General features: G+C 32.2%; 2 protein-coding genes across 2 annotated transcripts in view; one reads left to right on the top strand and one right to left on the bottom strand.

The window, feature by feature from the left end:
- LOC136971685 (protein NipSnap homolog 3B-like) overlaps positions 1-11,024 on the top strand; it is a 27,928-nt gene extending 16,904 nt beyond the window's left edge. Inside the window, exons 5-6 of the mRNA XM_067266163.1 lie at positions 1,962-2,045; positions 10,007-11,024. Of these exons, the coding sequence (XP_067122264.1) occupies positions 1,962-2,045; positions 10,007-10,083 (161 nt within the window). The 3' untranslated portion in view covers positions 10,084-11,024. The remainder of the gene's footprint in view (positions 1-1,961; positions 2,046-10,006) is intronic.
- LOC136971728 (uncharacterized) lies at positions 10,700-25,944 on the bottom strand. Its single transcript, XM_067266225.1, has 8 exons — positions 25,895-25,944; positions 25,612-25,683; positions 25,450-25,521; positions 25,054-25,155; positions 24,659-24,812; positions 24,287-24,417; positions 22,970-24,208; positions 10,700-11,002 (listed from the first exon to the last, which is right to left on the bottom strand). The coding sequence occupies exons 1-8, from the start codon at positions 25,907-25,909 to the stop codon at positions 10,700-10,702; spliced, it is 2,088 nt and encodes a 695-aa protein (XP_067122326.1). The 5' UTR covers positions 25,910-25,944.
- Positions 25,945-26,307: the final 363 nt, after the last annotated feature.

The following is a 26,307-nucleotide window of genomic DNA, read 5'->3' on the forward strand; positions in this document are numbered from 1 at the left end:
TTTTCTGACCAGTTGAACAAACTCCACAAATACTCTAGAGCAGCCATACGAATTTGTTTTATACGAATTTTTGTTTTTGTTTACGTAGTTTTTATAATATCATTTTTGCAAATTTAGCATATCAAAAATTTTATTTAAATAAAAACCATTTTAATTTATACTTATAGATCTAAAAGAAATACAATATTAAAAGCTTATGATGAAATGTATATTAATACACAATTTTAAGACATAAATTTATAATTGCTTTTGTCTGCTCTGACCAGCGTGACTTTATTCATCCGCATCCGTCTACGAGTACGCTCCAGATTTGATCTTAATTGTTTCTCTTCCTGCAATGCTTTAAATTCCTAAAAAATCCAAAGCATCGCAGGAAGAGAAACAATTAAGATCAAATCTGGAGCGTACTCGTAGACGGATGCGGATGAATAAAGTCACGCTGGTCAGAGCAGACAAAAGCAATTCATTAGTCCTCTTGAAGAGGGAAGACAGATGATTAGAAAAGCAGATAAATTTATAAAATAGTTTAAAAATTCAATGTTTCTTGACTCAAGATAAAACAGTCAGATAATTTATATAAGTAGTTATATGGGCAGACATTTGGAAAATAAAAAACATTTCTTTCTCTTTTATAAAATTATAAATGTGTAGTATAACTTTAAAAAATGCTTTTATTAATAAAAAAATATATATATGATATGATCTTAATTTTTTATTACGTACATTTTAAGTTTAAAAATACTTCTGTATTATTATTTTTTAAATTTATCACATAAAGCAGGTGTGTTAAGCTCATTTAAACAATGCGTCATTAATGCTACTGGTAAAATTCATATGGGCCACATCACATTTACAAATTTTCTTAAAATTATAATTTGAAGTTAGAATGAAGGAATATGGATAGCGCAATTAAAACACATTATGTAGTTCAGTGAATTCAATTTAACAATATAATTATAATTGCTACAGTATTGCTTTTATTTAAACTTTATTTAATGTACATATTTATAAAACTAAAATTAATTGTTTTCACTGAAACTTGCCATTGCTCCTCCTCCTAGTTTTCCAATATCTGGATTCAAAGACTGAGAACAATCTTCATTATGACAGAATGGTGTTTATTAATTAATCTTGATCTGTAAGCTGTTTTATTTAATTTCAGAGCATTGTGGCTGCAGGCCGTAAAAAATCACATTGGGGGCTGCCAGCTTGACATCCCTGACATAAAGTAATTTTAATATATAATAATATATTAACTTCATGACAGCGAGTGAACCAAAGTATATCGCAGAATGAAAATGTTTATTAACTTTCTAAGGATACATTAGTTGTCTGTATTGTAAAATCGAAAACTAGATAAAAAGTACTTCTTTTTACATCTGTAATTCCATTATAACACAGTTGTTAACGAAAATTGCTTCTATTTTAACATTATGCCTGGCAATGACCAAGTGGATAAAATTACATCTATAAAATAAAGCATAGCAAGTCTTTCAGGTTTATTTAGAGCACTATCCCCAAAGACGGCAATACATGATTTATAGGAAAGCTAGAATAGGAAGAAAAGAAATTGTACAACCGGTTCTCATTACAGAAAACCAGGCAAAAGGCATGAAACAGCATTGAAAATTTCAATATTCTAAAATCTATGGGAAAATATGAGACAACACACAAGCTTGTTTGAATAAAAAAAATATCAAATGACAGGATTTGCACTTAAAAATTGCGATGTTTTGTTTGGGCTGTTCTCAGTGTTGTAGGAAGGATACATATATATGTATACATATCCAATATTACATTAAATATAGTGTTGATTATATGTATAATAAGGTACAAATATGTATATTTAATTGTTAATATTTTAACAAATTAATAATTTAAAAATTATTTATTACTTTCCATAAACTTAAATTTATTTTCAATAGAAATTATTGTTTAATTTTACAAATTTTTTATTCTAGTTGTTATCTTTTGGCAACATCAAAATTTTGATATTTGTTCAATTGGAAGATTAAACTTGCTTAGTGAATCAAACAAAGCAATTAGTAAGTAGAGAGATCTCATTGATTAATTGATATGATAATTTTTAAAATAGATTAAGAAAATAAAATACCAAAACAGTAAATATAGTTAAAAATTCATTGTTTCTTTATACTAAAAAAAAGAGTTAAAATTAAGATATATTTACAAAATGTTTAAAATTAATGTGATGAAAATAGTTTAATACTTTGACCTAATCTGTTTCAGAATAGTTGTGAATTTATATATGTAATTTAATATTCTGCAGTAATTACAAATGTATTCAAATTTAATATGGGATAAAATTAAAATTATAAAGTGATAGTAAGCGTATTTACCATTACTCTTTTTACTCATAGTTTTCAATTAGAATTTATAATTCTGAGTTAACTGGATTTTTTTATAGTATATTTTAAAATATCAACCCAATTGTCTGCAATAATTACTATATTATGCTGAATTCTTTTTTAATATCAATACATTTTGAATATAGATGTTGATTTCTGATATATTTTATTTTTATTACGAAGTTTTTCATCCTTTGTACAAGTAACAAAATACTAGAAATACATTAGATGAACAAACAATATACAAAATTCAAATAATTAAACAAACAATATATGAAATTCAAACAATTATTAATAAATAAACAATAACCACTGATCAAACTATAATGACCTGGTACCATAACAATGTAGATAGATTTTTTAGAGTGTTTTTTTTTTATAAAAACAAATAAAAAATAAAATTTACACCTGTCTGATAAAAATACAAAAAGATAAGTATTATGCAAAAAAGATAAACAACAGGCCAAAACGAAGATTAAATCCTTGATTTCTGATATATCAACTTATTAAACTTTATTGGCTATATGTCATTTTAATGTCAGTATCTCTAATAAATTGGGAGAACCCTTAGGTGATTTTCTTCTTAATTTTAATTTCTATACATAAACTTACATATGCCATCTTAAATTTTATTCTCATGCTGATTTACTATATTTTGTGTATTCCCATTGGTAAACATGTATTAACATATTTGATAAAATCTGATAAAAGATTTTAACTAACTTATGCCAAACTGTATGGTTATATCTAAATCAATAGTTGTGGTAACAAAGATCAATAAAGGGCACATTCAATCCATTGTATATGTCGTGTAATTGCTGAGAACCTGAGGTCTGAGAACTCTGTCTGATCTGCAGAGGTTTGAGAAACAATGATATGCATTTGTTGATTAGAACATTATCCAATACAACAAATAGAACAACAGAATAAAGCAAGAAAGCATCTACTTCTTGATAGAGGGAATGCTCAACACTTGTTTTTCAACAGTGAGTGTTGAGTCAATGATTCGACAACATTTTGCAGTGTTTTCTATGACATCTTTGGATTATGTCAAGAGAATATGAAACATAAGACTTTACCTTGAAACCCAAGCTCAACAGGCTGCCAGGGATAGTGAATTCTGCATCCAAGATGTCTTTATCTGATGCCTAGTAGTGTTGATCTAAATATGTGCAATGATGAGAATTTAGAACATCTGATACACGAAGTTTCAAAAGATTTATTTTCCATCATAATTATCATCAACATTTCTACCACAGCCAAATTTGTGTCGACTTGCTGCTGAATTGAAAATTCCTGTTGTTAAGTGAGCTATTCAAGAACTTTTTGTCAGCTTCCAAACATGACTGCAGTGAAATAGTTGATGGAGAGAGTGACATGGTAATGCTGATCCAAGAAATTATCCAAAAAGAGCTGCAAAACTATGCAGAAAGTCTTTCTCAATGACCATAACTGATAGGGATTGCCTCAGTACAACTAGAAACGTCTTTGATAGAGAATGGAAATGTCAAGAAGACTACCATTGACGACATATTGTAGTCATCCTGTCACCTTGCTGAAGTATGATGCATGAACATCTGGTGAACCACTGATTGAATTCCCATCTGCTTGTGAAGGACCTCATGATGTCTTATCATGGACCTGATATTTCCTAACATTGCAATTGAGACTCTTCTAATTAAGGAAGAGGTGTCATTCAGGATGGCGAGAAGGTGTGAACTGCATATGTGGGTGGTGGCATTAGACACAGAGGCACAAACTCTGTTTACATTTAACACTCACTTATTAATGTACAGAAGACATCTTACACAAGACAGGAGATCTCCTTTAGTCCTTAAAAATTAATTTGATGTGATACTAGTGTCTGGATGCGATGCGATGTTTGTACAATGATAAAGTTCCAAAGTTCATCACTCCTTATCAGTAAATCAGAGTTCTGAACAGACTGTCCACTGGTGGCTAATGCAAAGCACACAATTGTTGGTTCTCATATCCAGGATCAGTGTTATCTGTTCCAGCTGGAGAATCTCTTGGTCATCGGGGAATCCCTTTCAGTTAACTTGATGGGAAAATCTCAGCTGACCAGTGAGCAAAAAACTCACTGTCCTTGAATTCGGGCCTCTTAAAGGTTTCACATCACCGACCAGATGCTTTGGTTGGTCTCGATCTCCATCTCCTATCCTTCCAATTGGCTCCTAGTTTGTTGTCAGTGTCAGTTGAGACAGAATTTGTAGATTGGATACCAGCTGAAAATGTTTATTGAATTAGTTGCAAATTTGCCGGTAATTCAGAGTCAAGCATTTTTATCCTAGTTGTAAATATTACTAGCTCACATGACATTTGGTTTTATTACACGTTCTATCTTCTTGTATTTGCAATTGTTGGAGAAAATGGTTGAATTCCCAATCTGCTCTCTCAAGATATTTTATTTACTAAGAGTATTTTATCTAAAACAATTTTTTTCTTTAAAATAGATTTTGATTGAGGTTTTGGACTCTGGTCAAGACCTCATATGCTTTCAATTGTAGAGAAGTGGAACATGTATGCTATTGCTGAAACTTGATCCCAACGAAGACCTGTGATTCTTTTCACCACTAAGAAGGGCTGGAGTCTGAATGACTGCTGATACTTGAAGAACCGTATGAAAAGTATTGGAATTTTCCTTGGCCATCTAGTTCAATGAGCCACTAATCTATGTGTCATCAGTTGCTATTGAACCTGCTGTTGAGACCTGTTGACCATCTTGATGTCATTGCGGGCATAAAAAAAAACCTCATTTTTAAAGCAACAAACAAAATTTATAAATAAATTTAATAGAATTCAATGCCAGAATAATGTTTAAATACCTGAAAATCACCTTTGAATATAATTCCAGTCTTTATTATTATTTCCGACAAACTTTTTGACTCCTTTGGTAAATCTGCTTTAGGTCTGTCAAAGATTCTAAATGTCAACGTTCTATATTGGAATGTTCACTTATGCAATGACATGTCTTTTAAAAGTTTTTTAAATATTGAAAACAATGTAAGTGTGTTTTCAGTGGTCATGTATTTATAAACAAAATCTAACACCTTATCTTCGCTGAGAAAGTTTAATTTCAAACAAACGTTTTCGGCCTATTCTATAGGCCATCCTCAGGCTAAACAAATCAAATAGAACCGTTCCATAAGAACGAATACAAATATTTAAATTTAAAAATTAACAACGGATTAAAAGATACATAATAAACTAATATCGTATAAAAATTAAAAAACAAAATAAAAATCAAAAATAAACTCAGAAAAAACTTCTAAACACAAGCATAGAACCGTAAAATAAACATGTAAATTAAGAGTTCCTTGCAGAGTTTTTAACCATATACTTCCAGGCCGATGGAAGGCCCTCAGCGTCCCTCGCATTTATACACACCCCTTCTAGTTTGCTCTTGTAAATCTCTATCATATCAGCGGTCCTTGCCAACGTTGGGGAGCTCACGGGTTTTATAATGTCCGCTTCATCCCATTTAACTATCGAGCTTTCGGTCTGAGCCATTTGGGATAGTACCGTGGCGTTGGAGCTTTTTCTGATGTTATACTTGTGCTCCTTGAGTCTTACACTCAAACTCCTTGTCGTAACGCCGATATAATCTTTCTTAATTCCCAGCTGTGCGTTCTCGTATGGTATCCTATACACACCTGCTTTTTCTTCCTTCCTAATGCTATCCTTGTCATTCCTTAAAATCTTATAAAGGTTCGGGGCTCTTTTCAGAATTATTGATGTCTCATTGCGATTTGCAATTTCTTTCATAATGCTTTTGGCATATCTGTTATAAGTGAATTTAGTGATCTTAGCAGGACGTTGTTTAGAGCCTCTTGCCACGTTCTTCTCGTACCTTTTAACCATTCCTGTTATTGCACTTTTCCTGTATTCTAAGGTTTTGGCTACCTGTAGAATTCTGTTAATTTCCTTTGCTCTGTCCATAACGTTGTCACAATATAGAAAGGCCCTTCGGAGATTGAAAGAGGAATCGTTGGGCTAGATTCGTTAGAAAAAGATTATTTTAGGTGGAAAACGGTCATTAAAAACCAAGAACGTTGGAAGCTAGGAGGGCTTAGGAATAACGACATTCGGGTTACTAAGCGTTGGCTGGATGTAAACGATTTACTGGTAACAAGAGCGGACAAAACTAAACATTTGGTGATCATGAAAAGAGAAACTTACAAAAAGGCGATAGAGGATTACATCGAAAAAACGGAATGTGAAAAGGTTAACGTCAATATTATTGAGAGCATTGATAGACGGGTCAAGAAGCTAGAAGGGACAAAGCTTTCTACTGTTTTACCTTTTATTAAGAAGTGCCGGAACCCAAGGCCTGCTATTCCAAGGTTGTTTGCATTCGCTAAAACTCACAAGGAGGGTAAAAAAATTAGGCCGATAGTAGAAAAGTGCAGAGGACCGACTTTTGTCTTAGAAAAAAGATTACACAAGTTTATCTCCTCCCAACTTGAAAGCAACGCACTAGTGGCAGAGGATCCTGGAACTGTGGTTAAAGAAATTCAACACATATCGTTAATGGAAAAGGAAGTAGGAACGGTATTAGATTATGAGAGCTTATATCCGTCCATAAGAATTCTATCATGCAAGGAAGCACTACTCGAATTATTGTTCAGCAGAATCCCTGAATTGTTACATTACAACAACGAAGTAGTAGAACTGGCTAACCTGATATGCTACGAATCTATCTTCAGCTATGATGGACAAGCATATAGACAAAAAAGGGGGATTCCAATGGGAAGTCCGATCTCAGGAATTCTTTGTGAGTTGGTTGTGAGAAAACTGGAGAAAAGAGTTTTGTTTGACTTCCGTAAGGATATAGTATATTTTAAAAGATATGTAGACGACATCTTTATATTATGGAAGAATAACCGTAAGATTAATGAGTTCATTGAAGGCATCAATCGTAATAGCGACGGCCTAAAACTGAAATTAGAACAGAAAAGTTCCGTAACAATTCATTTTTTAGACATCAACATCCAGTTCAAGAACGGGCATTTATCTACCAGTGTTTACGTTAAACCAACGCACAGTCCGCTTTATATCCCCTCGCAATCAAATGATCCGTATCATTATAAGATGGCGGCATTCCGGGTTCTAATCCGAAGGGCCTTTCTATATTGTGACAACGTTATGGACAGAGCAAAGGAAATTAACAGAATTCTACAGGTAGCCGAAACCTTAGGATACAGGAAAAGCGCAATAACAGGAATGGTTAAAAGATACGAGAAGAACGTGGCAAGAGGCTCTAAACAACGTCCTGCTAAGATCACTAAATTCACTTATAACAGATATGCCAAAAGCATTATGAAAGAAATTGCGAATTGCAATGAGACATCAATAATTCTGAAAAGAGCCCCGAACCTTTATAAGATTTTAAGGAATGACAAGGATAGCATTAGGAAGGAAGAAAAAGCAGGTGTGTATAGGATACCATACGAGAACGCACAGCTGGGAATTAAGAAAGATTATATCGGCGTTACGACAAGGAGTTTGAGTGTAAGACTCAAGGAGCACAAGTATAACATCAGAAAAAGCTCCAACGCCACGGTACTATCCCAAATGGCTCAGACCGAAAGCTCGATAGTTAAATGGGATGAAGCGGACATTATAAAACCCGTGAGCTCCCCAACGTTGGCAAGGACCGCTGAGAAGATAGAGATTTACAAGAGCAAACTAGAAGGGGCGTGTATAAATGCGAGGGACGCTGAGGGCCTTCCATCAGCCTGGAAGTATATGGTTAAAAACTCTGCAAGGAACTCTTAATTTACATGTTTATTTTACAGTTCTATGCTTGTGTTTAGAAGTTTTTTCTGAGTTTATTTTTGATTTTTATTTTGTTTTTTAATTTTTATACGATATTAGTTTATTATGTATCTTTTAATCCGTTGTTAATTTTTAAATTTAAATATTTGTATTCGTTCTTATGGAACGGTTCTATTTGATTTGTTTAGCCTGAGGATGGCCTATAGAATAGGCCGAAAACGTTTGTTTGAAATTAAACTTTCTCAGCGAAGATAAGGTGTTAGATTTTGTTTATAATTTTTGCTGAGCACGTTTTATTTAAGGTCATGTATTTTCTAAGTTCCACAAAATCATCACATATCCTGGAACTTAGAAAATACATGGCCACAGAAAACATCATTACATTGTTTTCAATATCTAAATATATTATGGTTATTTTTACATGGTTATGATAACTAATGCCAAGTATTTTTTTTTTTTTAGGCATTTTTAACATATCTTTTTTAAGACACTATACATTCACTTCAACATTTGGATATACATCATCTCTGGTTTTCACTCATTCCATTTTTTTTATCACATTAGCAGTCTGACCTGTATGATGTATAGGATTATTAGTACCATTTACAGTACATTCAGAATACAGCATTTCATTAACACTGATCAGCATTAAATCAACATAAAATCATTTTAGATGGAGAAACATTGAAATATTTCTAATGGTACTACGAGGGCTATTTTTTAAATAAGGTCCGTTTGTGAATAAAAGTGAGAATAATGCGCAATCACGGCAGTATGCATATGCTTCTGCTCCGAGCAAGCTTGGCGCGCGTTTTGACGCCATTTGCAGCCATATCGTCTGTCTGTATGCCGAGCTGTAAAAGTTTAAAATGTTTAAGAAAATTGAGTCTCCCGCCGACTGTGAGATACGATCTGTTATTCGATTCTTGAATGCAAGAAACTTGGCAGCAGCAGAAATTCACTGTCAGATTTGTGAAGTTTACGGTGATAATGCTATGAGTGACAGTAAAGTTCGAAAACTGGGTAAGAATGTTCAAGGATGGGCGAGTTAATGTGCACGATGAGCCACGCCCTGGTCGACCTTCTCTGATTTCTGAAGATTTGGTTTGTGATGTGGATAACAAAATTCGAGAGGACCGACGATTCACGATTTCAACGTTATCAATTGAATTTCCACAGATTTCAAGATCAGTTTTGTATACCATTGTTTCGGAGAAACTGAATTATCGAAAATTGTTATCTCGGTGCGTTCCAAGACTGCTTTCTGACGATCACAAAACAAAAAGATTAAACAGTGCTTTATCGTTTTGACTCGATACGATCATCCACACAGTCTAGACCTTGCACCCAGTGATTTTCACTTGTTTCGATACTTAAAGGAGTTCCTGGTGGTCAACATTTCAACGACGAAGGAGAAGTGAAAACTGCAGTCGTGGATTGGGCTTCTTGACAGGCGGCAGATTTCTTTGAAGTCGGAATTCAAAAAATTGTTGAGCGGTATGACAAATGTTTAAACAAAATGGAAATTATGTAGAAAAGTAGATAAAAGCATGTAGAATGTAGAAAAAAATATATTTTAACAATATTTACAGTATTTTTCTTCTTATTAAAAAACGGACCTTATTTAAAAAATAGCCCTCGTATTATTGCTCTACGTCAAAAAATGCATTAACAGTTGTGGAATTTATTTTGCTCGTATCTAAATTAATTTTTCTGATTAATTTAATTGTGGTTTTATTATTTTCAAAAATTTGTTTTAAAAATTATTATTTTAATTATATTAACTTTAAATCTTATAATTATACATTTGATGAATTACATAATATGATTTACTTTTTCAGTGAATGCTTTTTATCATGAAGTCGGAAGTGCTTATAGCAAGGGTCTTATTCCACATAAAGTTTCTCCACTGCAATGAAATGAAGTTTGTAAGAAAATGTCAACATTTTGATAACTTTCTAATATTAATGCTATATTTTTTTGCAGGTATTATTTAGATATTAGAAAATATTTATATACGGTAAAACCCTGATTATCCAATGTAGTGTTGACTGATGCTTCCTTGGATAACTGAAAACTCTGATAAAATGGATGGTCATGGTCATTTCAGATCTAAAATTACAAATATAAATACAGTAGAGCGTCGTTTATCCGAATCAATTGGGGACCGGGATTGTTCGGATAACCGATTATATATAATAATAAATGCTTACTGGACCTGAGTAACAAAATTAAACATATTCACACCTTTGACATGTCCAGCATAACGTTTAATTCTATAAAAACGTTTTCAATCCATTTAAGAGATCTTCTTCAGTTAATGTTTACAAAGAAACGAACAAAAAATTCAAATTTAAAAAAGAACAAATATTTCAAAACTGGTCGTGCATCTAACGGTAAAAACATAAATCCGTTTTTAATAATGTAAAATTTAAACATCCAGAATAATCCCAGCACACGTATATAAATTACTCAAAGGTAAAAAGCAATATTAGACAGGAATAAAGTAAAGCAACTTCTGCGGAGTCGTAAAATTACATCATATCCGTTTTATAGAAAGACTTCCAGGCCGTGGATAAACTGTCAGAGTCTCTATGATTAATGCACTGTTTGTTGAGATGCACTTTGTGTATTTCCATTTTTCCTATGTATTTCACCGCTTGTGCTGACCTTTTATGTTTAATAATCTCCGCCTTGTCCCAATAAACCGTAACATCCTGCTCCTTGGCGAATGCAGCTAGTACCGTACTATCCATGTTTTTATTGACTGTGTATTTATGTTCCTCGATCCTTTTTTTCAAATTCCTCATGGTAGCCCCTACATAACCGATTTGTAACTGATTATATACCAAAAAATATATTAACCTATCCCATGTTGAAATTTTTCTCCGTTGTGTGTCGCTTCACGTTGAATTTTCGTTGATTTTAAACCTAATGAAAATTTTTATAATAATAATCGTGGCTATTGTACCAATAAAAGTTATTTTTTTATTTTGTACAAACAAAATAAATATATCGAAAAATATAACAAATTATACTTTAGAAGTTAATCCTAGTATCAAAAATGTTCGATTCAGCACGACACAGTCTGATTGGAAAGCTTTCGGTTAACCGACGTTTCGGTTATCGGCTTTCGGATAAACGACGCTCTACTGTAATTTATATGCTCTCACTTTTAAGCCACCTTTTACACTTTATTGAATTTAATCATATATAAGAACAATATTTTTATGACAAACATTATACAGCTAATACATAGAATAAAAATGTGTATTGTTATAGTTAGATTTGAATATGAATGGTTTATCTCATATGAAGTGAAATTATAAAAGATAATAGAAACAAATTATTTCATAATATATGTTGTTGTTTTAAATTTTTTATAAAATGTCTTTGAGTTTTTGTTTTATAGCAATTCCTCCCTTTTTTTTGCCATAATGTTCTGCTGTTGCCTCAGCATCAGCCATTCGCTCAATACGGTCGAGATTAAAAGTATTACAGTATTTATGAACTCGGTGCACTCGCATCAAAGACTATGAATTATAATAGTATAAGAAAAGTAATATATTCATTTACAGGTTTGCAGAACCTTGGATAATCGGGGTTGTACTATATTTGATAAAAATTCACTTCTTATATCTACATGATTGAATAATACATATAGAATTTTGAATATTTTCTCACTGCCAGTGTAAAATGTACAGACTTGTAATATAAAATGTAATGTTATTAAATTTTATACTATATTTGAAACCAAAGTTTATTTTTTAAAAAATCTTCCTTGATAAGAGATCAATACAAATTGTAAACTACCATATTATCATTTTTTTTATCAAATATTACTGTATTACAATAAATACTGTTTTGTACAAAGATTTAAATTGCAGAAATATAAATGCAATGTTTCTATGCAAAATTTCTTAACTTTTATAAACAAACAACTTTTACAATTAAAGACTGTATTTGAATTACTTGTATAGTAATATTTAATTGAAAAATATTAACATTCAGTAGATGAATTATCAATTCTGTGATATGATACGGTGCTAAACTAAATACAGTAGAGTGTCGTTTATCCGAATCAACTGGGAACTGGGGTCGTTCGGATAACCGATTATGTACGAAAAAATACATTAACCTATCCGATGTTGAAATTTTTCTCCGTTGTGTGTCGCTTCGTTTAGTTTGTACAAACAAAGTAAATATATTGAAAAATATAAAAACAAAAAAATTATACTTTAGAAGTTAATCTAGTATCAAAAACGTTCGATTCAGCACGACACAGTCCGACTGGAAAGCTTTCGGATAAACGACACTCTACTGTATATAGATAAATACATGAACAAATCATTTAGGAGTCTTTTTTGCTTACATTAGACAAATAACCTTTCCAAAACCAACAAAATATTTTAATTTCTAATTCTTTCGATTTTAAAAGACCATTCTCAGGATTCATAAAAACAAATTTCAAAAATATATCTAAATGTATTTATTTGATTTATCTTGAAGATGAACTTTTTAAGATTGAAAGTACTAGAAATTAAAACACTTTGCTGGTTTTGGAAAGATAATTTGTCTAATGTAAATATAAAGAATAATTAATAATAAATACATAGAAAAAATTAATAAATATACATATTTTCAAAAACTGAACAGATATTTTAGAAAAATTCTGTTTATATATTAAGAATTTAATGGGTATATATTTCATAATTTTTATGAATCTTGACAATATTAAATATTGTTAAACAAAGACATATTTTTGTAGAGTTTTGGAACTTAATTTGGAGGAAACGCTTAACTGATGATAAGGTTAATTATATATTTATAGAGAAAAATTGTGATCTTACTCTGACATCATTACGGGATATGACTGAAATATGATTTTAGAAGTTGGTAACTAAACTTTCAAATATCATATCATATATATAATAATTAAATGATAAATAATTTTTTTTGAAGAATAATTACTGATTTGATCTTCCACAAATCGAGTATATTATTATTCTTTTAGTAAAATAATAATAATTAAATTACGTAGAATTTATAATCAAACTTCTTGAAACGTCGGCAAAGGGATGATGTACAGCAACTTACCAAATTTATGAAACACAGAAAAGTCCATTTGGGAGCCACTGTACATCATCCCTTCCACAGCTTTCCAATGCCCAAAAATTTGGCTATTATAGTGCTAATGCACAGGGCTTTCTTATATCCTTCCATCCAACTACTTGTGTATGAGGAGTTTTTCCTGGTTAAATTGTTGTTTGCAAGGCTGGATATTCTTTAGCCAAGTTTAACCATCTAGTCAACCAGGTCAAAGGTGTGTTATTTTCACAATTCACTTTATATCCAAAGAAAGAATTGGTTTTCGTAACACCTGCCATTCCTTACCTGGTTCTGCTTTCTTACATATGTAGAATTTATTTTTATGTTCATGTTATAAGGAAAAAAAATTGTAAAAACTTTAAAATACATATATATTTACTAGAAATTGTTAAGTTTTCTCATTATTTATGAAATAGACTTTAAGATAAATGTGTTATACATGTTGCATTTGAGAAATTAACTTTATTAAGAATATTAATAATTATTCTATTGTTAGAAATGAAAATTAAATGTCGTTCTGTAATTAACAACTGGAATGTATTTAAATTGTTTATAGTTCTTGATGTTGTTAATGATATTTAGAAGATTAAATATAATAAAAAAGTATTATAATAAACTTAGTTTTTAATTCAAATTAAATTAGTTTAAAATAATTTTATGTTTAGAATATTTACAGTTATGCAGGTAACATACGAATTCTTATTATTCGTTCTTTTTATAGTTGCATCCAGGTTGGAGCACTAGTGCACGCACACTAAAGCACGCTAAATGGTTCATGTTGGCAACCTAAATCTAGCGTACAGTTTACGTCGATGTCATCTCGAGAGCCAAGTTCACCTCGACGAGCATCGACTTTAATTTTAGGGCTAATAAAGCATTCTAGGACACGCTAGTGCTTCAACCCGAATGCAGCTTATAAAATTATCTAATACTTTGGAAAAATCAAGTTTGTTTAAATAAAAAATAAATCCTTTTCCGGTTATTTGCTAAATTAAACTCAAAGTATGACTACCGCAGGAGAAAAATCAGTAATAAAAATGATACATAAGATTTAACAAATAAACATATTTTGAGATATATATTTATTAAAAATTCTGAAGCTATTAAGTGTTATAAGTTGACGTAGATCTGTTAGAAGGTTTGAATCAATGAAACTGCGAAACTTTTACAACTTTCTTAATTTAAACCTCTTATAGAAGCATAAAGTTGTTTCTTTAAAGAAATCTAGACTGAAGTATGCATCTAGTTTTCTAAGATATGACTGGATAGAGTTTAGAATTAGATGAACGATGCAGTGTCTTCAAAAAATATAGCATTAAAAAAGATGATTTGAAATAAATAAATAGTATATTTATAATAAGATATGTTATTATTTATTTTACATATCGTTTCCTATGACATTATAACAGTTTATTTTATTTTGAAATTGAGATAAAATTCATTTATGTAATTGGCTAACTCTTTAGAAAAGATAGATGAAATATGCCAAAGAAATGAATTTTATATATTTTTATATATAAGCTTAAAATGTAATTTAGTCAGAAAGTCTAAATAAAATCTTTTGATAAAATAAAAGATTGGTGTGCGACTCACTTGTATCTTTAAAAAACACTTTACTTTGGGTAAATTAAAGTTGTCGATCGGCTAATAATTAAGGAATCTGCGAACGCAATAATTCCTAGACGATAATGGTGTTTGAACCGGTTACGCATCGAGATTAAAGAAATGGAATAGAAACAATGGATAAATCATAAAATATTTAAAAAAAGGCAAGAAGTGTGTTGTTAAAATTGCATCGGCAAGAAATAATTTGATTTTTGAAGTCGGAAAGGTATTTAAATAGGAAAACTGAAACAAAATTGTGTTATCAATATTAAATACTTTTAATTGACAAGACACAGGGCATAAATGGAAGAAATATTTGAATCTATAAACTGAAATCGTGCGTGATGTATTAGATTTTTTATAGCTTGTGCCAACATAAAGTATCAATTCTTCAAACAAATTAATTCAATTTATAGAACCTCCATAAGAACATTTTACATAAAAATAATAATATAAGGATGCAACAAAGAGGAGGAAATTATTGATAGAGACCGGGCAATCTCATTTTATAGAGTAGGCTAATTATTGATCAAACGTTTGATTCCGAAGGAAATGATAAATTTTAAATTACAACAGAGGACACAAATTAAACATCCAAAAGATATTACTCACTAGAATGTTTTATAAAATTCTATATGAGAATAATTTTATACAAAAGAATTCAATTTAAATACATATTAATGCTAAATTCATGTTATCTATGTGTAAAGCAAAGATTGATTCAAAAAGTTAGCCCTAATTTTAACTTCTTGGAACCCATCAGTGGCCATGTGAATAAAACCACTAAACATGGGCTGACCACTTGGAGTTTTCTTTGCCAAAAGAAGGCAATTGCCTGGGGGCCCCAAGACAATTTTTTATAAGAAAGTTTTTCCACTGAAGAAAAATGTCTGAAGTCAACACTGCACATGGGGGCCCCTAAATTCAAATTTTCCTCGACTCATGAAGTTATAACGCGCCACAATTTTTTTCAGGACAGAGTTTATCACGTTGCAACAGGAGACTAGTGGATAAAAATTGAAGGAAATACCATAATTATTCGTACATTTTCCAAATTATCGAAACCATTTATTTAAGGATTACAGCTACAGCATTTGAAGTAATTAAGGGTTTCGTCGTTAACCCGATTTAGCGTTTTCCAATTCGGTTATTACGTTGTAGAAATCATTATCTTGATAACCATCTTCCGGGTTCAAACCCACCATCTCTTTCCAATTCGAGTTATCCTAATAACTACAGGGACGTCGTTATATAGGGACACCCGTACTCCTATATAACGTGTATAGTATATATAGTATTCCGGACATAATGTATACAGGTGTAGCTTCATACCCCTATATAACGACAGAAGCGTTACATACACTGAAGTACAGTCGGTGCTGTGTAATATAATAATATCCCTTAATACAGTTAAGGGGATCAATTGAAAGTTTAAAGCTGGAGATTTGGCAGAAATACGTAACACGGATAAACTCATATACATTATTGTATATTCGTGTGTATACAGTGTGTGTTTTGTCAGTTATATATTTACAAAGGTAAGAGGTTCGAGCCCCCAAACCCTCTTACCTTTGTAAATATATAAACCTACAAGCACTTACACCTAAATAAGGCATAGAAAATCCTCCCGGGAGGCACTCCACGTGGCAGATTACCCGTGTTTGCTGCCATATCCCATCAAACATCTGCTTATTGTACTAAAATATTCCATCATTTGGTACGTCTGTCCGTCAATAAATCAGCTATTTATCTGTTTTGTCATTAATATACAGAATAAATTACAGATTAATTAAAATTCTTATCCACAATCTTCTCCATAACCCCTTTGTTATTCTCGACGAAATTATTATTGAAGATAGAATTTTAAAGTGTTATAAACACTTGCATCTCGAGAACTTTCTAATTTTTTATTTCTCATGCATGTACTTGAGTTTTTGTTGGTAATTTTTATTTATATATAGGCCTAAGTACACAGCTCTCATATAAAGTTTAGAAGGGATTACATTTCTCAAGACAGGAATTAAGCCTTCTCTAATAAATTTAAATGACAGTAGCATTAACAAATAAGGCCATTTATCAGATAAATTATACACGTATCGTATATATTATATAGGAAAAAAAATCATAAATTAATGTTACAAGTGTACTGGGTATGAATATCGGTAATTATGTATTACAAATTCCTAAATTTTCGCAAAGATACATAATTTATAGCGATTAAATAAATATGTTAATTAATATTACGTGTAGTGATTCGGTTTTCCACTATCATTACGAGTTCGGCTAGGTCCACAATACTTTTATTGTGTGCCTGTCGGCTGGGTGGTGGAGCCTAGCATATCTAGGAAACACCACCCTAAAAAATCTTCGTGCTCGTCCGGATCCGAACCCGGGTCCTTTATAGCAGTAGGCCGACGTCTTAATCGTCTCGGCCACTAAAAAAACGTATCGTCGAAGTAGAGTTCTCTTTTTTTTTTTTTTTTTTACTGGAAATCAAAATGAAGTTTGTGGTGAGGCGTGAACCCGCGACCAACTTCCATTGTTCAGTAGTACTAAATAACAGGTATGATTACCCGCCATTTTACTTTCCCGGCTGTTATGTATAGGCTACTTAACAAGGGTAAGTATAGGAGTCGTGTCAAATTTGACCCTCCGATGCTATTAAATTTTGGTGATGAAAGGTCGAGAGGGGGGGAGGTAGAGGGAATCGTGTATCTCGAGATAGGTAGGTCTTAATGAAGATTTTATTCGTTATTAACATTTACACTCTCTTATAAAACTCGCCCTACCCTCAAAATTAAGCATTTTGCTATTTTATAGTAATTAAAAATATAAAAAGTTTTTATAACAAAATTTGAAAACAGATGGCGACACATACAATTTTATTTATTATTGCTTAATAATATAAAAGTTATTTTTAAATAAAAACTCATAACAGCCGGGAAAGTTACGCAACTCTTGTTGCTAGATTTTTTTTGGGGGGGTCTTTCAGACCAGAGGATTAATACAAGAATGCTCTATAAGCAAATTTTATATAAGACGAGCGATTTTTTTATTGACATCGTCACAATGCCGGGATGCAATTTTTAATTATAGTTTTAATTTATTTAATTTAAAATACTGTAAATTTTAAATTAGTTTTTATTAACTCAAATTAGTACTAATTAATTATTATGCCCTTGTGTCCTTTCTATCGTAATTTAAAATTTATTTTGTACACTAGTACTTTTTTATATATTAACAGGATTTATTATACTAGAACTATGGATGCAGATGTTTAGTCTTACAGATCAGAAATAATGTTAATAATGTAAATAAGAGTATAATAAGTCCTGTTAATATATAAAAAAGTACTAGTGTACAAAATAAATTTTAAATCAAATTAGTACTGTTTTGCTCCTGTACATCATACTTTTCCTGTTAGCAATAGAGTCGTGCTTGTCATCTATCTAACTCCTTTCGGGGAGGGGGAAGTTTTGAATGGAAATAACGTAACTTACGGTACAAACAGAAAGCTCGTATATAGTTAATCGGGTCTTTTTTCTCCTAAGGTTTCCATATTTGGTCTCGATTTTAACCTATCTAACTCCGTTCAGAATATTAAGGAAGGACAGACAGGCAAAGAGCGGCCAGTGGGTATTTATAAGTTAGTTTTTCAAATTGCAGCCCAATCACTTACAAATATTACCTGATTATTCTATCAAAAGCATTTGTAGTATTGTTATTTTTCACCAAATTTTTCAAGTTTGCAATTATTTCTCTCCACAGTTTTGTATCTATATTCTCCTTGTTCATTTTTTTGGAAATATGAACGGTCTGTAGTCTTTTTCGGAAATATTTGTACAATTACGAGCTGCACAACCCCCATTTTTATACAATAAAGAAAAAAAAAGACAAGGCCACTAACTTTAACATTTGTATCAACCGAAAAATGGCGTCGTAGTAAGCATACTCTCTGTCTAGTCACTCTAGTGTGTTAGTTTTATATCACTGGTGTGCTCATGTTCCCCCGTTCAGCCCTGTGGAGAAACAGCACGAACCCTGGTAAAAATTCCTGGCTTCCCTTACTACATTTCCCCCCCCCCGAACTACCCTATCAGATCCGACCCTCCAATCTTATTTGGGGGGGAGATTTTTCTATTTTCCTCCGCCTTACACCACAACGTCTTCCCTCCCCCACTTCCGTCAGTTCTGACCCCCCGTAATAATATTGTATAACAATATAAGAAATTAATTTTATTATAACAGTGAATTTACTATTGTTTTAGATAGACAAATAACGTGTACTAAGTAACGATAATATGATTTTGATTGTTAAATTGGAAGTAATAAATTGTAACTAACAAGTTAGAATTAAATGACAGATTTATTGATGTAGGGATTGTCAACAAGTAGTTAAATTACTACAACCCCAAATAAACAGAACGGGAGTATTTGAAAAAATTGTTTCTTTTACTATGTTTACGTGTATTCGGAAGATCTATTGATCATTTTTGGAGATAAACACATGGCAACTTTCCATCAGTGAAATAAATCTGTCATTTGAAGTTTTTGCCATCCCTCGTTTAAATGTTTTGACTTTTTTCCCCCCTCTTTCCCTCTGTTGGTATTTTCAGATTCTTTTTACATCCCTTTTTTCCCTTCCTTTCGATAGCTTCTGGGTCAAATACGCATTTTAAGTTTTGTTTTTACGGATATTTATTAAATACAGGATAAATTACTTCACTTTTAAATAAAATAAAGTTTCGTTATACTCGAAAGCAATTAATAGTGTTGTAAGAATAGAGTTGTAATTAGATTTAATGGCCTGAAGTGACAGTATTGTTTATCGTTCAAACTGAGTGAAAAATGACTAAAATTAGATTATTTTTTAAAAATTGGCTCTATTTAAATTATTATACTATTTTTTGAGGGTTAGAAAAAGGATAAATAGGAACGTATGGTTATCCTACTGCACTATGTATACAATAGCCTGTTTTAGTCCAGGCGGAATCTGGCGGCACATTTGTGCCATTAAATGGGAGTAGTAGTAAGTTGTTTTAGTATATTGCTTTTTGCAAACGATTCTAACACGCAATTTATTTAGTATGGATGAAAGATGGGAAGCATCCTCGCCCGAATCGAAGTGTATAATGTCCACCAGTAGCCGATTGGATAGAACCACCGAACATTCGGGTGTCTAACACCTATTTGGGATTCAGTTCCCTATAGAGAGTCCTCACGGGTGACATCTCCTTGGCATATCTCTCACGTGTTACGTTGCCCTATCCCATCAAACCAAAATGCAAAATCAGTCTGGATGGAATTCGAACTCGGATCCTTCGAGGCAGTAATATCTGTCACTCCTAATTTCACTTAAAAAAATTTACATACAACAATAGTCACGTAACTGTTTGAAGTTTCTACACCTTTGCGTGATCAATTTTTGCATTTTTGTCTGGATTTTCTTAGATTTTTCGCCTCTACTTTGTGATTTTTTTTTGGAGTAGCTGTTAGAATTGTGAATTTTTTATTCATTTTTCTCCATTTAGTATTGTTTGAAATACAAGAAACTAGTGAAATGTCCGTTTATTGTATTTCTGAACCGGTTGTTGAACTTAAGCTTACGTGGGTGTCATTACCCTTCATCGCAATATTGGATTCTGATGCTTTTTGTTTTTGTTGGACTAGCAACATTTCATAAATTAACACAAAAAGCAGGAATGAGGAGTTAATAAACCTCCGAATAACGGCCACTGAAGAGAACGTAAAAAAGATTCGTTGTTTGGAGGTTATTTTATATGCAATTCTGTGCCAAAATCTTCGCGAAAAAGTGTCCGCCGTATAGAGGTGGCAGCTGTCGGAGGTCGTAGTGTATGAAATTTAATAAAAATACGAAGTTAGTTTAGGAAAGTTTTAAAATTCTCATTCAAACGCACTCAGACCTCTATATAGCGCTACCATTTGTTCGCCTCCGAAATTAAACACTAAATCGAATGCGACGTTAAACCGAATGGTCTCGAACAGCAGAAATTGCGTTAAAAACGACGAAGCTAGGAGTTAATATACTCGAGTACTTAGGTATTTTGTTAAGACGAGAAAAGGGGTGCAGCCAGCCGCGAGATTCACTTTTAGTGATGGAAGAGAAGCGCCATTGTGGCTGCAGTTTTAATAAAGTGCTAATGGATGCACTCCAGCTGTACACAGTTCAATGAATGACGTGCACTCAATGGCAACTCTTTTTTTAAGGACGGATGTCCCACTAGCCATGTTCGCATTCTGCAGGTTCAAAGATCAACGTCCGAGTGAGGTTTCTAACGTTTGTCAAGGACGAAAGCCAAACAAAATTAAAACATAACTTAACTTCTTATCTGTGTATTACGTATAATGACTATTGGAATTTTTAAACGTACAAAACAGCAATTTTTTTTTCTCTGTTTCTTTCCCCCTTATATATGTAAAGAAATTAAGAATTTCTTTATTCGGAGAAATGTACTAACGACTTGATAAGCTTCTAGAATTTAGGTCATTCTATTTACTTATTACTTCACATAAAAAGAGTGTTATTCTATTAACTTCCTGCCTGGGTAATAGCATATTAGATTTTTATTTTGTAATATTTTAAAGTCTGGAAAGACGAATTTAGCAAAAACACGAGAAATTAATCGATATTGTTACTATTAAATGCAAATCTTGCCACTCAAATTTCATCCACTTCTAATTAAGATAGAAGGCTGAAACTTTGACGCCTGGTGACGGGTTTTTTAGGGGGTGGACCCCCAAAAAATACCCTATAAACGTAAACGAATGTAGAATTTAATCGCGTGTTTTAAGTGTATTTTAGTGGCGTACGCGAGAGCCACCCCAAATCTCCCAAAACACTACCAATAGAAGCATTTAAAGCAAAAAAACAATGATTTTTGATCTCATTCTACGAGATTGCTCTTGAACCGGATAAGTTTGCAATGTAAACATTACATAAATAGTATTTAACTGGTTCTAATTATTTATTTACCCAAGGGTATACTTAAACGTTTATGGCTACTCATAATTACATTGCATAATAAGTTTGTATAAAAGTATCGATAGTATCTTTAAGAATTTGTTTTTATTTATTTAATATAAGAGCGAACTTTGACTTTTTATATTGTAATTATGAGCAATAATCCCTCTCGTTAACATACCAGAACGTCTCATAAAGACCGATCAATGTCCGTTTTGGTGTACGAAAGGTCAGGAATTTTGTACATTTATCTGTAGAAAATGACGCGAACGAAATCGAAAACCGAATAATTTCGAAAGATTATGGTGAAATACTTTATTACACTCGATAAAAATGGTAAATATATTATTAAAAATGTAGGCGTCAGACATTTATTTTTACGTAATTAAATAACAAATCAACTGATAAGGAAAAGTAATTAGCTAAATTAGCCGATAATTTGCTTTAAATTAAGAAACCGCACACCTGAATAATTAGTAGAACAATAAAATAAATCACAGCCCGATAAGAGTTTCGCATGGCTCAATGTTTTTCTTTTTCCTCCTCCTCCTCCTCAAACACACATCTTTGCATCTTCAACTTTGCAAATTTGAATTCTCTGTGTAGTCTTGTATAAAAAATGACAGGTTTTACTGGTAAGACATTTCGATTTCGATCTGGCAATCGATGTCGGATATTGATCGAAATTAACGGTCGGTTTCCTCGAACAGCAACCGTGTAAACGCCACCTTTGCAACGGATATCTGCAACATTGCGTTCGTATTAATAAAGGATTGACGTGTTTACGATGAATTTTATCTCTCTCTTTTGTTTTATTATAAACGTCAGTTCTAAAGTTATTTTTAGATTTCGTATCGCTGACTTGTTTTCTATTCTCTTCCGTATAAATATTCGGCCTTGTTTTATTTTTTCGTGTGTTTTTTACGATTTTTAACCTGTGATTTCTAGCGTTGTATGCCGTATGCAAATGCCTGATTTGGTTGTTCGAAGTTTGATTACGTTGCGAGAATAAATTTCGGTTTCGGATCAAAATCGGATAAATTTCGGAGCGATGATTAGAGGCAGAAGAGGCGTTGTTACGTGTTTTAGACAGGGGTGGACGATATACCGTAGTGTGTTCGCGTAATACGCTTTCGGCCGTGTTTCTCGATCTCGAAGGTATTAACAGATATTGGGGATATAAAATATTTTCGACGGTGATATTAGGGTATTTGATATCTGGAAATAAATGATTCGGTTGCTTAGAATTGATGGATCTCTTAGAAGAATCGTGAAATTGAGAAGAATGCCTTAAAATATCGCTCGACGAACGTGATGGGACGTGAGAAAATAGGCTACTCATACGTTTCTGAGAATTTATTGGATGAATAACGTACTTAGTTTCGACGACGGGCGAATAAGGAGAGGAGTTAAGTGGTTGGTTTTGAAATCGTCCAAAAGTTTTCGCCCAAGAAGAGGTTCCGGAGAATTCATTACGTAGAGAAGCTTCCGATCTACCTTTTTGATTCATAAATCTAGCAGTAGCATTTACTTCGCCTTTTAATGAATGAGTCTTAGACCTAATTCGAGTTACGTTGGGGTTGGTTCCGCTAGGAAAGAAGTTACTATCTTGAGATTGAGCTTTACTTAGTTTGTGGTTACCTTGCACTCGTGTGATTGGAAACCGTAGAGACGATTCTGCAGACGTATTTCCAGTTAAAATTGAGGCTTTTGCCTCACTTTTTTCATTACCTTCGCCCGGTACATCAGCTGCGGTTTCTTCCACGTTACCCTGGACTTTATTATATAAGTTAGCATCACTCGAATCTAGCTGAGATAATGCCGTAAAAGCACCTTTACCTAAATTACTCCCGGATGCAAACGAGCGATGACCTCCAATCTGTGCATTTCCATAAGCAGTCGAATTATTTGAGTCGGTCTGTAAATGGACATCGATGTCTACTCCCTTCTGATTGGCGCTCTCGGATGTTTTATGGCTCAATAGTTGATTCGTAGTCGAATTATTTTTTGGTAATAAAACGTTCTGAGTAAACCTCGGGATTATTATCATTCCTGTAAAACTATTGGTTTCATTGGTCGAGTTCTGGTCGATTTGAATCGGTAACCATTTATGATTCTGTATGAAAGAATGCATACCATCTTTGGTTTGCTTATCATTTACTTCTTTATTTGTCTGTCCTTCGTCGATGTTACCAGTGTAAGTCGATTTCAGTTGTCCAATAGGAAGTTGTAAATGATAACCCCCATTGTGTTTAATGTGAATATTGGATTGTTGAGATAGGGGAAGTAAGATAAAGACCGGAAATTGTGAGGCGGTTTTACCATCTGCTCCGTTTTTTTCGTGCACCTGACGAGAAAAAGTTTCTTCATTTTATCTCTAAATAAATCAAAATTTAATATTAATATATTATATTCTTAAACTAACCGAAGCGGCCTTTAACCCGTAGCTTCCAATTGTATAAGTTTCGTGTCCGTAATGAGCGTAATTTGTGTTGTGTTGACCGTAATGACCGTAACTACGTTGCACAAAATGACCAGCTTGCCTTTTAGATCGAACTAAAACGTAAAAAAAAACAATTAATTAATTAATTTAAGTGGTTAAGTAAAAGAAAATAATCTTTGTATAAGATTAGAAGCTTCCTATTTTACATAATTGTAAAGTGATATCTTTAAAATTATTCGAGAAATTATAGTGTAATTTATGGCGTAACGATCTCATTTAAATGTTTAATGAAAGCTTAATGGTTGTTTAATGAATGCTCTCGTGTAAATATATATATATATATATTACACTTACGATGCTGATCGTATTTATCTTCTATCAAATACGTATGCATCCCTCTACAAAATCTGGCTCCTCGTACTCCAACGAAATTCTTCGTTTTACTTGGAAGAATTGCTTTGTTATTAGCATAAACGGTGATTAAACTGGACGAATCGACAATAAAATTCTGTAAATATTTAAAATAATTCATTTTACGATTGTTTTAATGTTAAGACATTTACACCTAGATTTTAACAATTTATACGCTTTTTAATTCAAATTTTGTCTTATTTACAATAAAGAGATATAAATATAAAATATATAGGCCTACATTTATGTGACACATTTAGTTTTTATCTGTTCCATGCCATAATCCAAAGTCTCTATCTCGAAACTTTTTTTGGGGGGGAAGAGAAAAAAACACTAACCTTTTTTCTCTCGAGCTTTGCCCTCTCTCTCTCCAATGTCTCGTAGGTCAATCTTGCTATATAACACTCTCGAGCTGTCAGTTCTTTGTATATAACGACACCCTACAAGCAAACACAAAAACAAAGTCTGACTAACAAAAAAATCACACCTTGAATTAATCAACAGTCATCTATTCTTTACATCTGCCATATGTATAGAGTCTACAGTCAAGAAACCCTCCTACATAATTTTATCCATCAAGCTCAAATTAATTTTTCTATTTTTACAAAAACTTTCATTAACCCGTCTGTCTGTCTGATGACTGACAGATACTCAACCTACACTTAATTTCAAAATACGCCTCTTTACGCGATACATAGCTTTACTTGTTCTGCTAATTAGTCTGTAAAACTGACCTGTTTGAAATCGTAAAACGTCACAGAATTCCTTCCTCCTTTATCGGAATGGAGATTCATTACGTATTCTACCTATAAATAAATAAATATATATATATATATATGTACAGTACATATTATTTTTGACAATATATAAAATCAATTGATCTAAGTCTTACTTACTTGCCGAACGTCATCAAATTCTATTCGTATGGGTATCATCTCATTGTCGACTTTATACTTGATGCTGTATGCCTTTAATATTGAAAATATCATTAAAATATTGTGTATTTACAAAGTAAACACAGTAAAAAGCCTGTTCTTCTAAAGGGATGCATCCCCACTATCATAATTATTGCTTATAATTACACTACTCTGGATTCTCCTATGAGGTCAGAAGGCCTGATTCGGTGGGGGCTTATATAAAATACTTTAAGAGGGGAAAAATGAGCAATGGAATATTTACTTTCCAGTGATGCATACCGTGTTTGCAGTAAAACTATCTTTTTTATTTAAATAAACAGCAAATAGACGTCCAGCAAATAGACGGCAGCATCCCTCCATATATATATATATATATATATATATATATAATGTAGCTGTTAACATTCCTATTTATAATTTGAGATCATCTTTAGAAATTTCGAACATCTCATATTTCACAATCTTAACGTTTCATACTCATTGATTTTACGAGTGGATCTAAAAAGCGAAAAATATCAAAATTTGTTTAAATAAACAGAAAATATGACGAATATAACACTTGTTCATTGTTAATTTTACTTCCGATTAATTTACAATGACACGAGAACCACTTTTTGATAGATCAAGTACCACTTGACATACACTTTGAACGAATATTTTTCGATGCTTTAAAAC

Source organism: Centruroides vittatus, unplaced genomic scaffold (assembly GCF_030686945.1).
Source record: "Centruroides vittatus isolate TY-2023 unplaced genomic scaffold, ASM3068694v2 contig_1052, whole genome shotgun sequence".
NCBI classification, from domain to species: Eukaryota; Metazoa; Arthropoda; class Arachnida; order Scorpiones; family Buthidae; genus Centruroides; species Centruroides vittatus.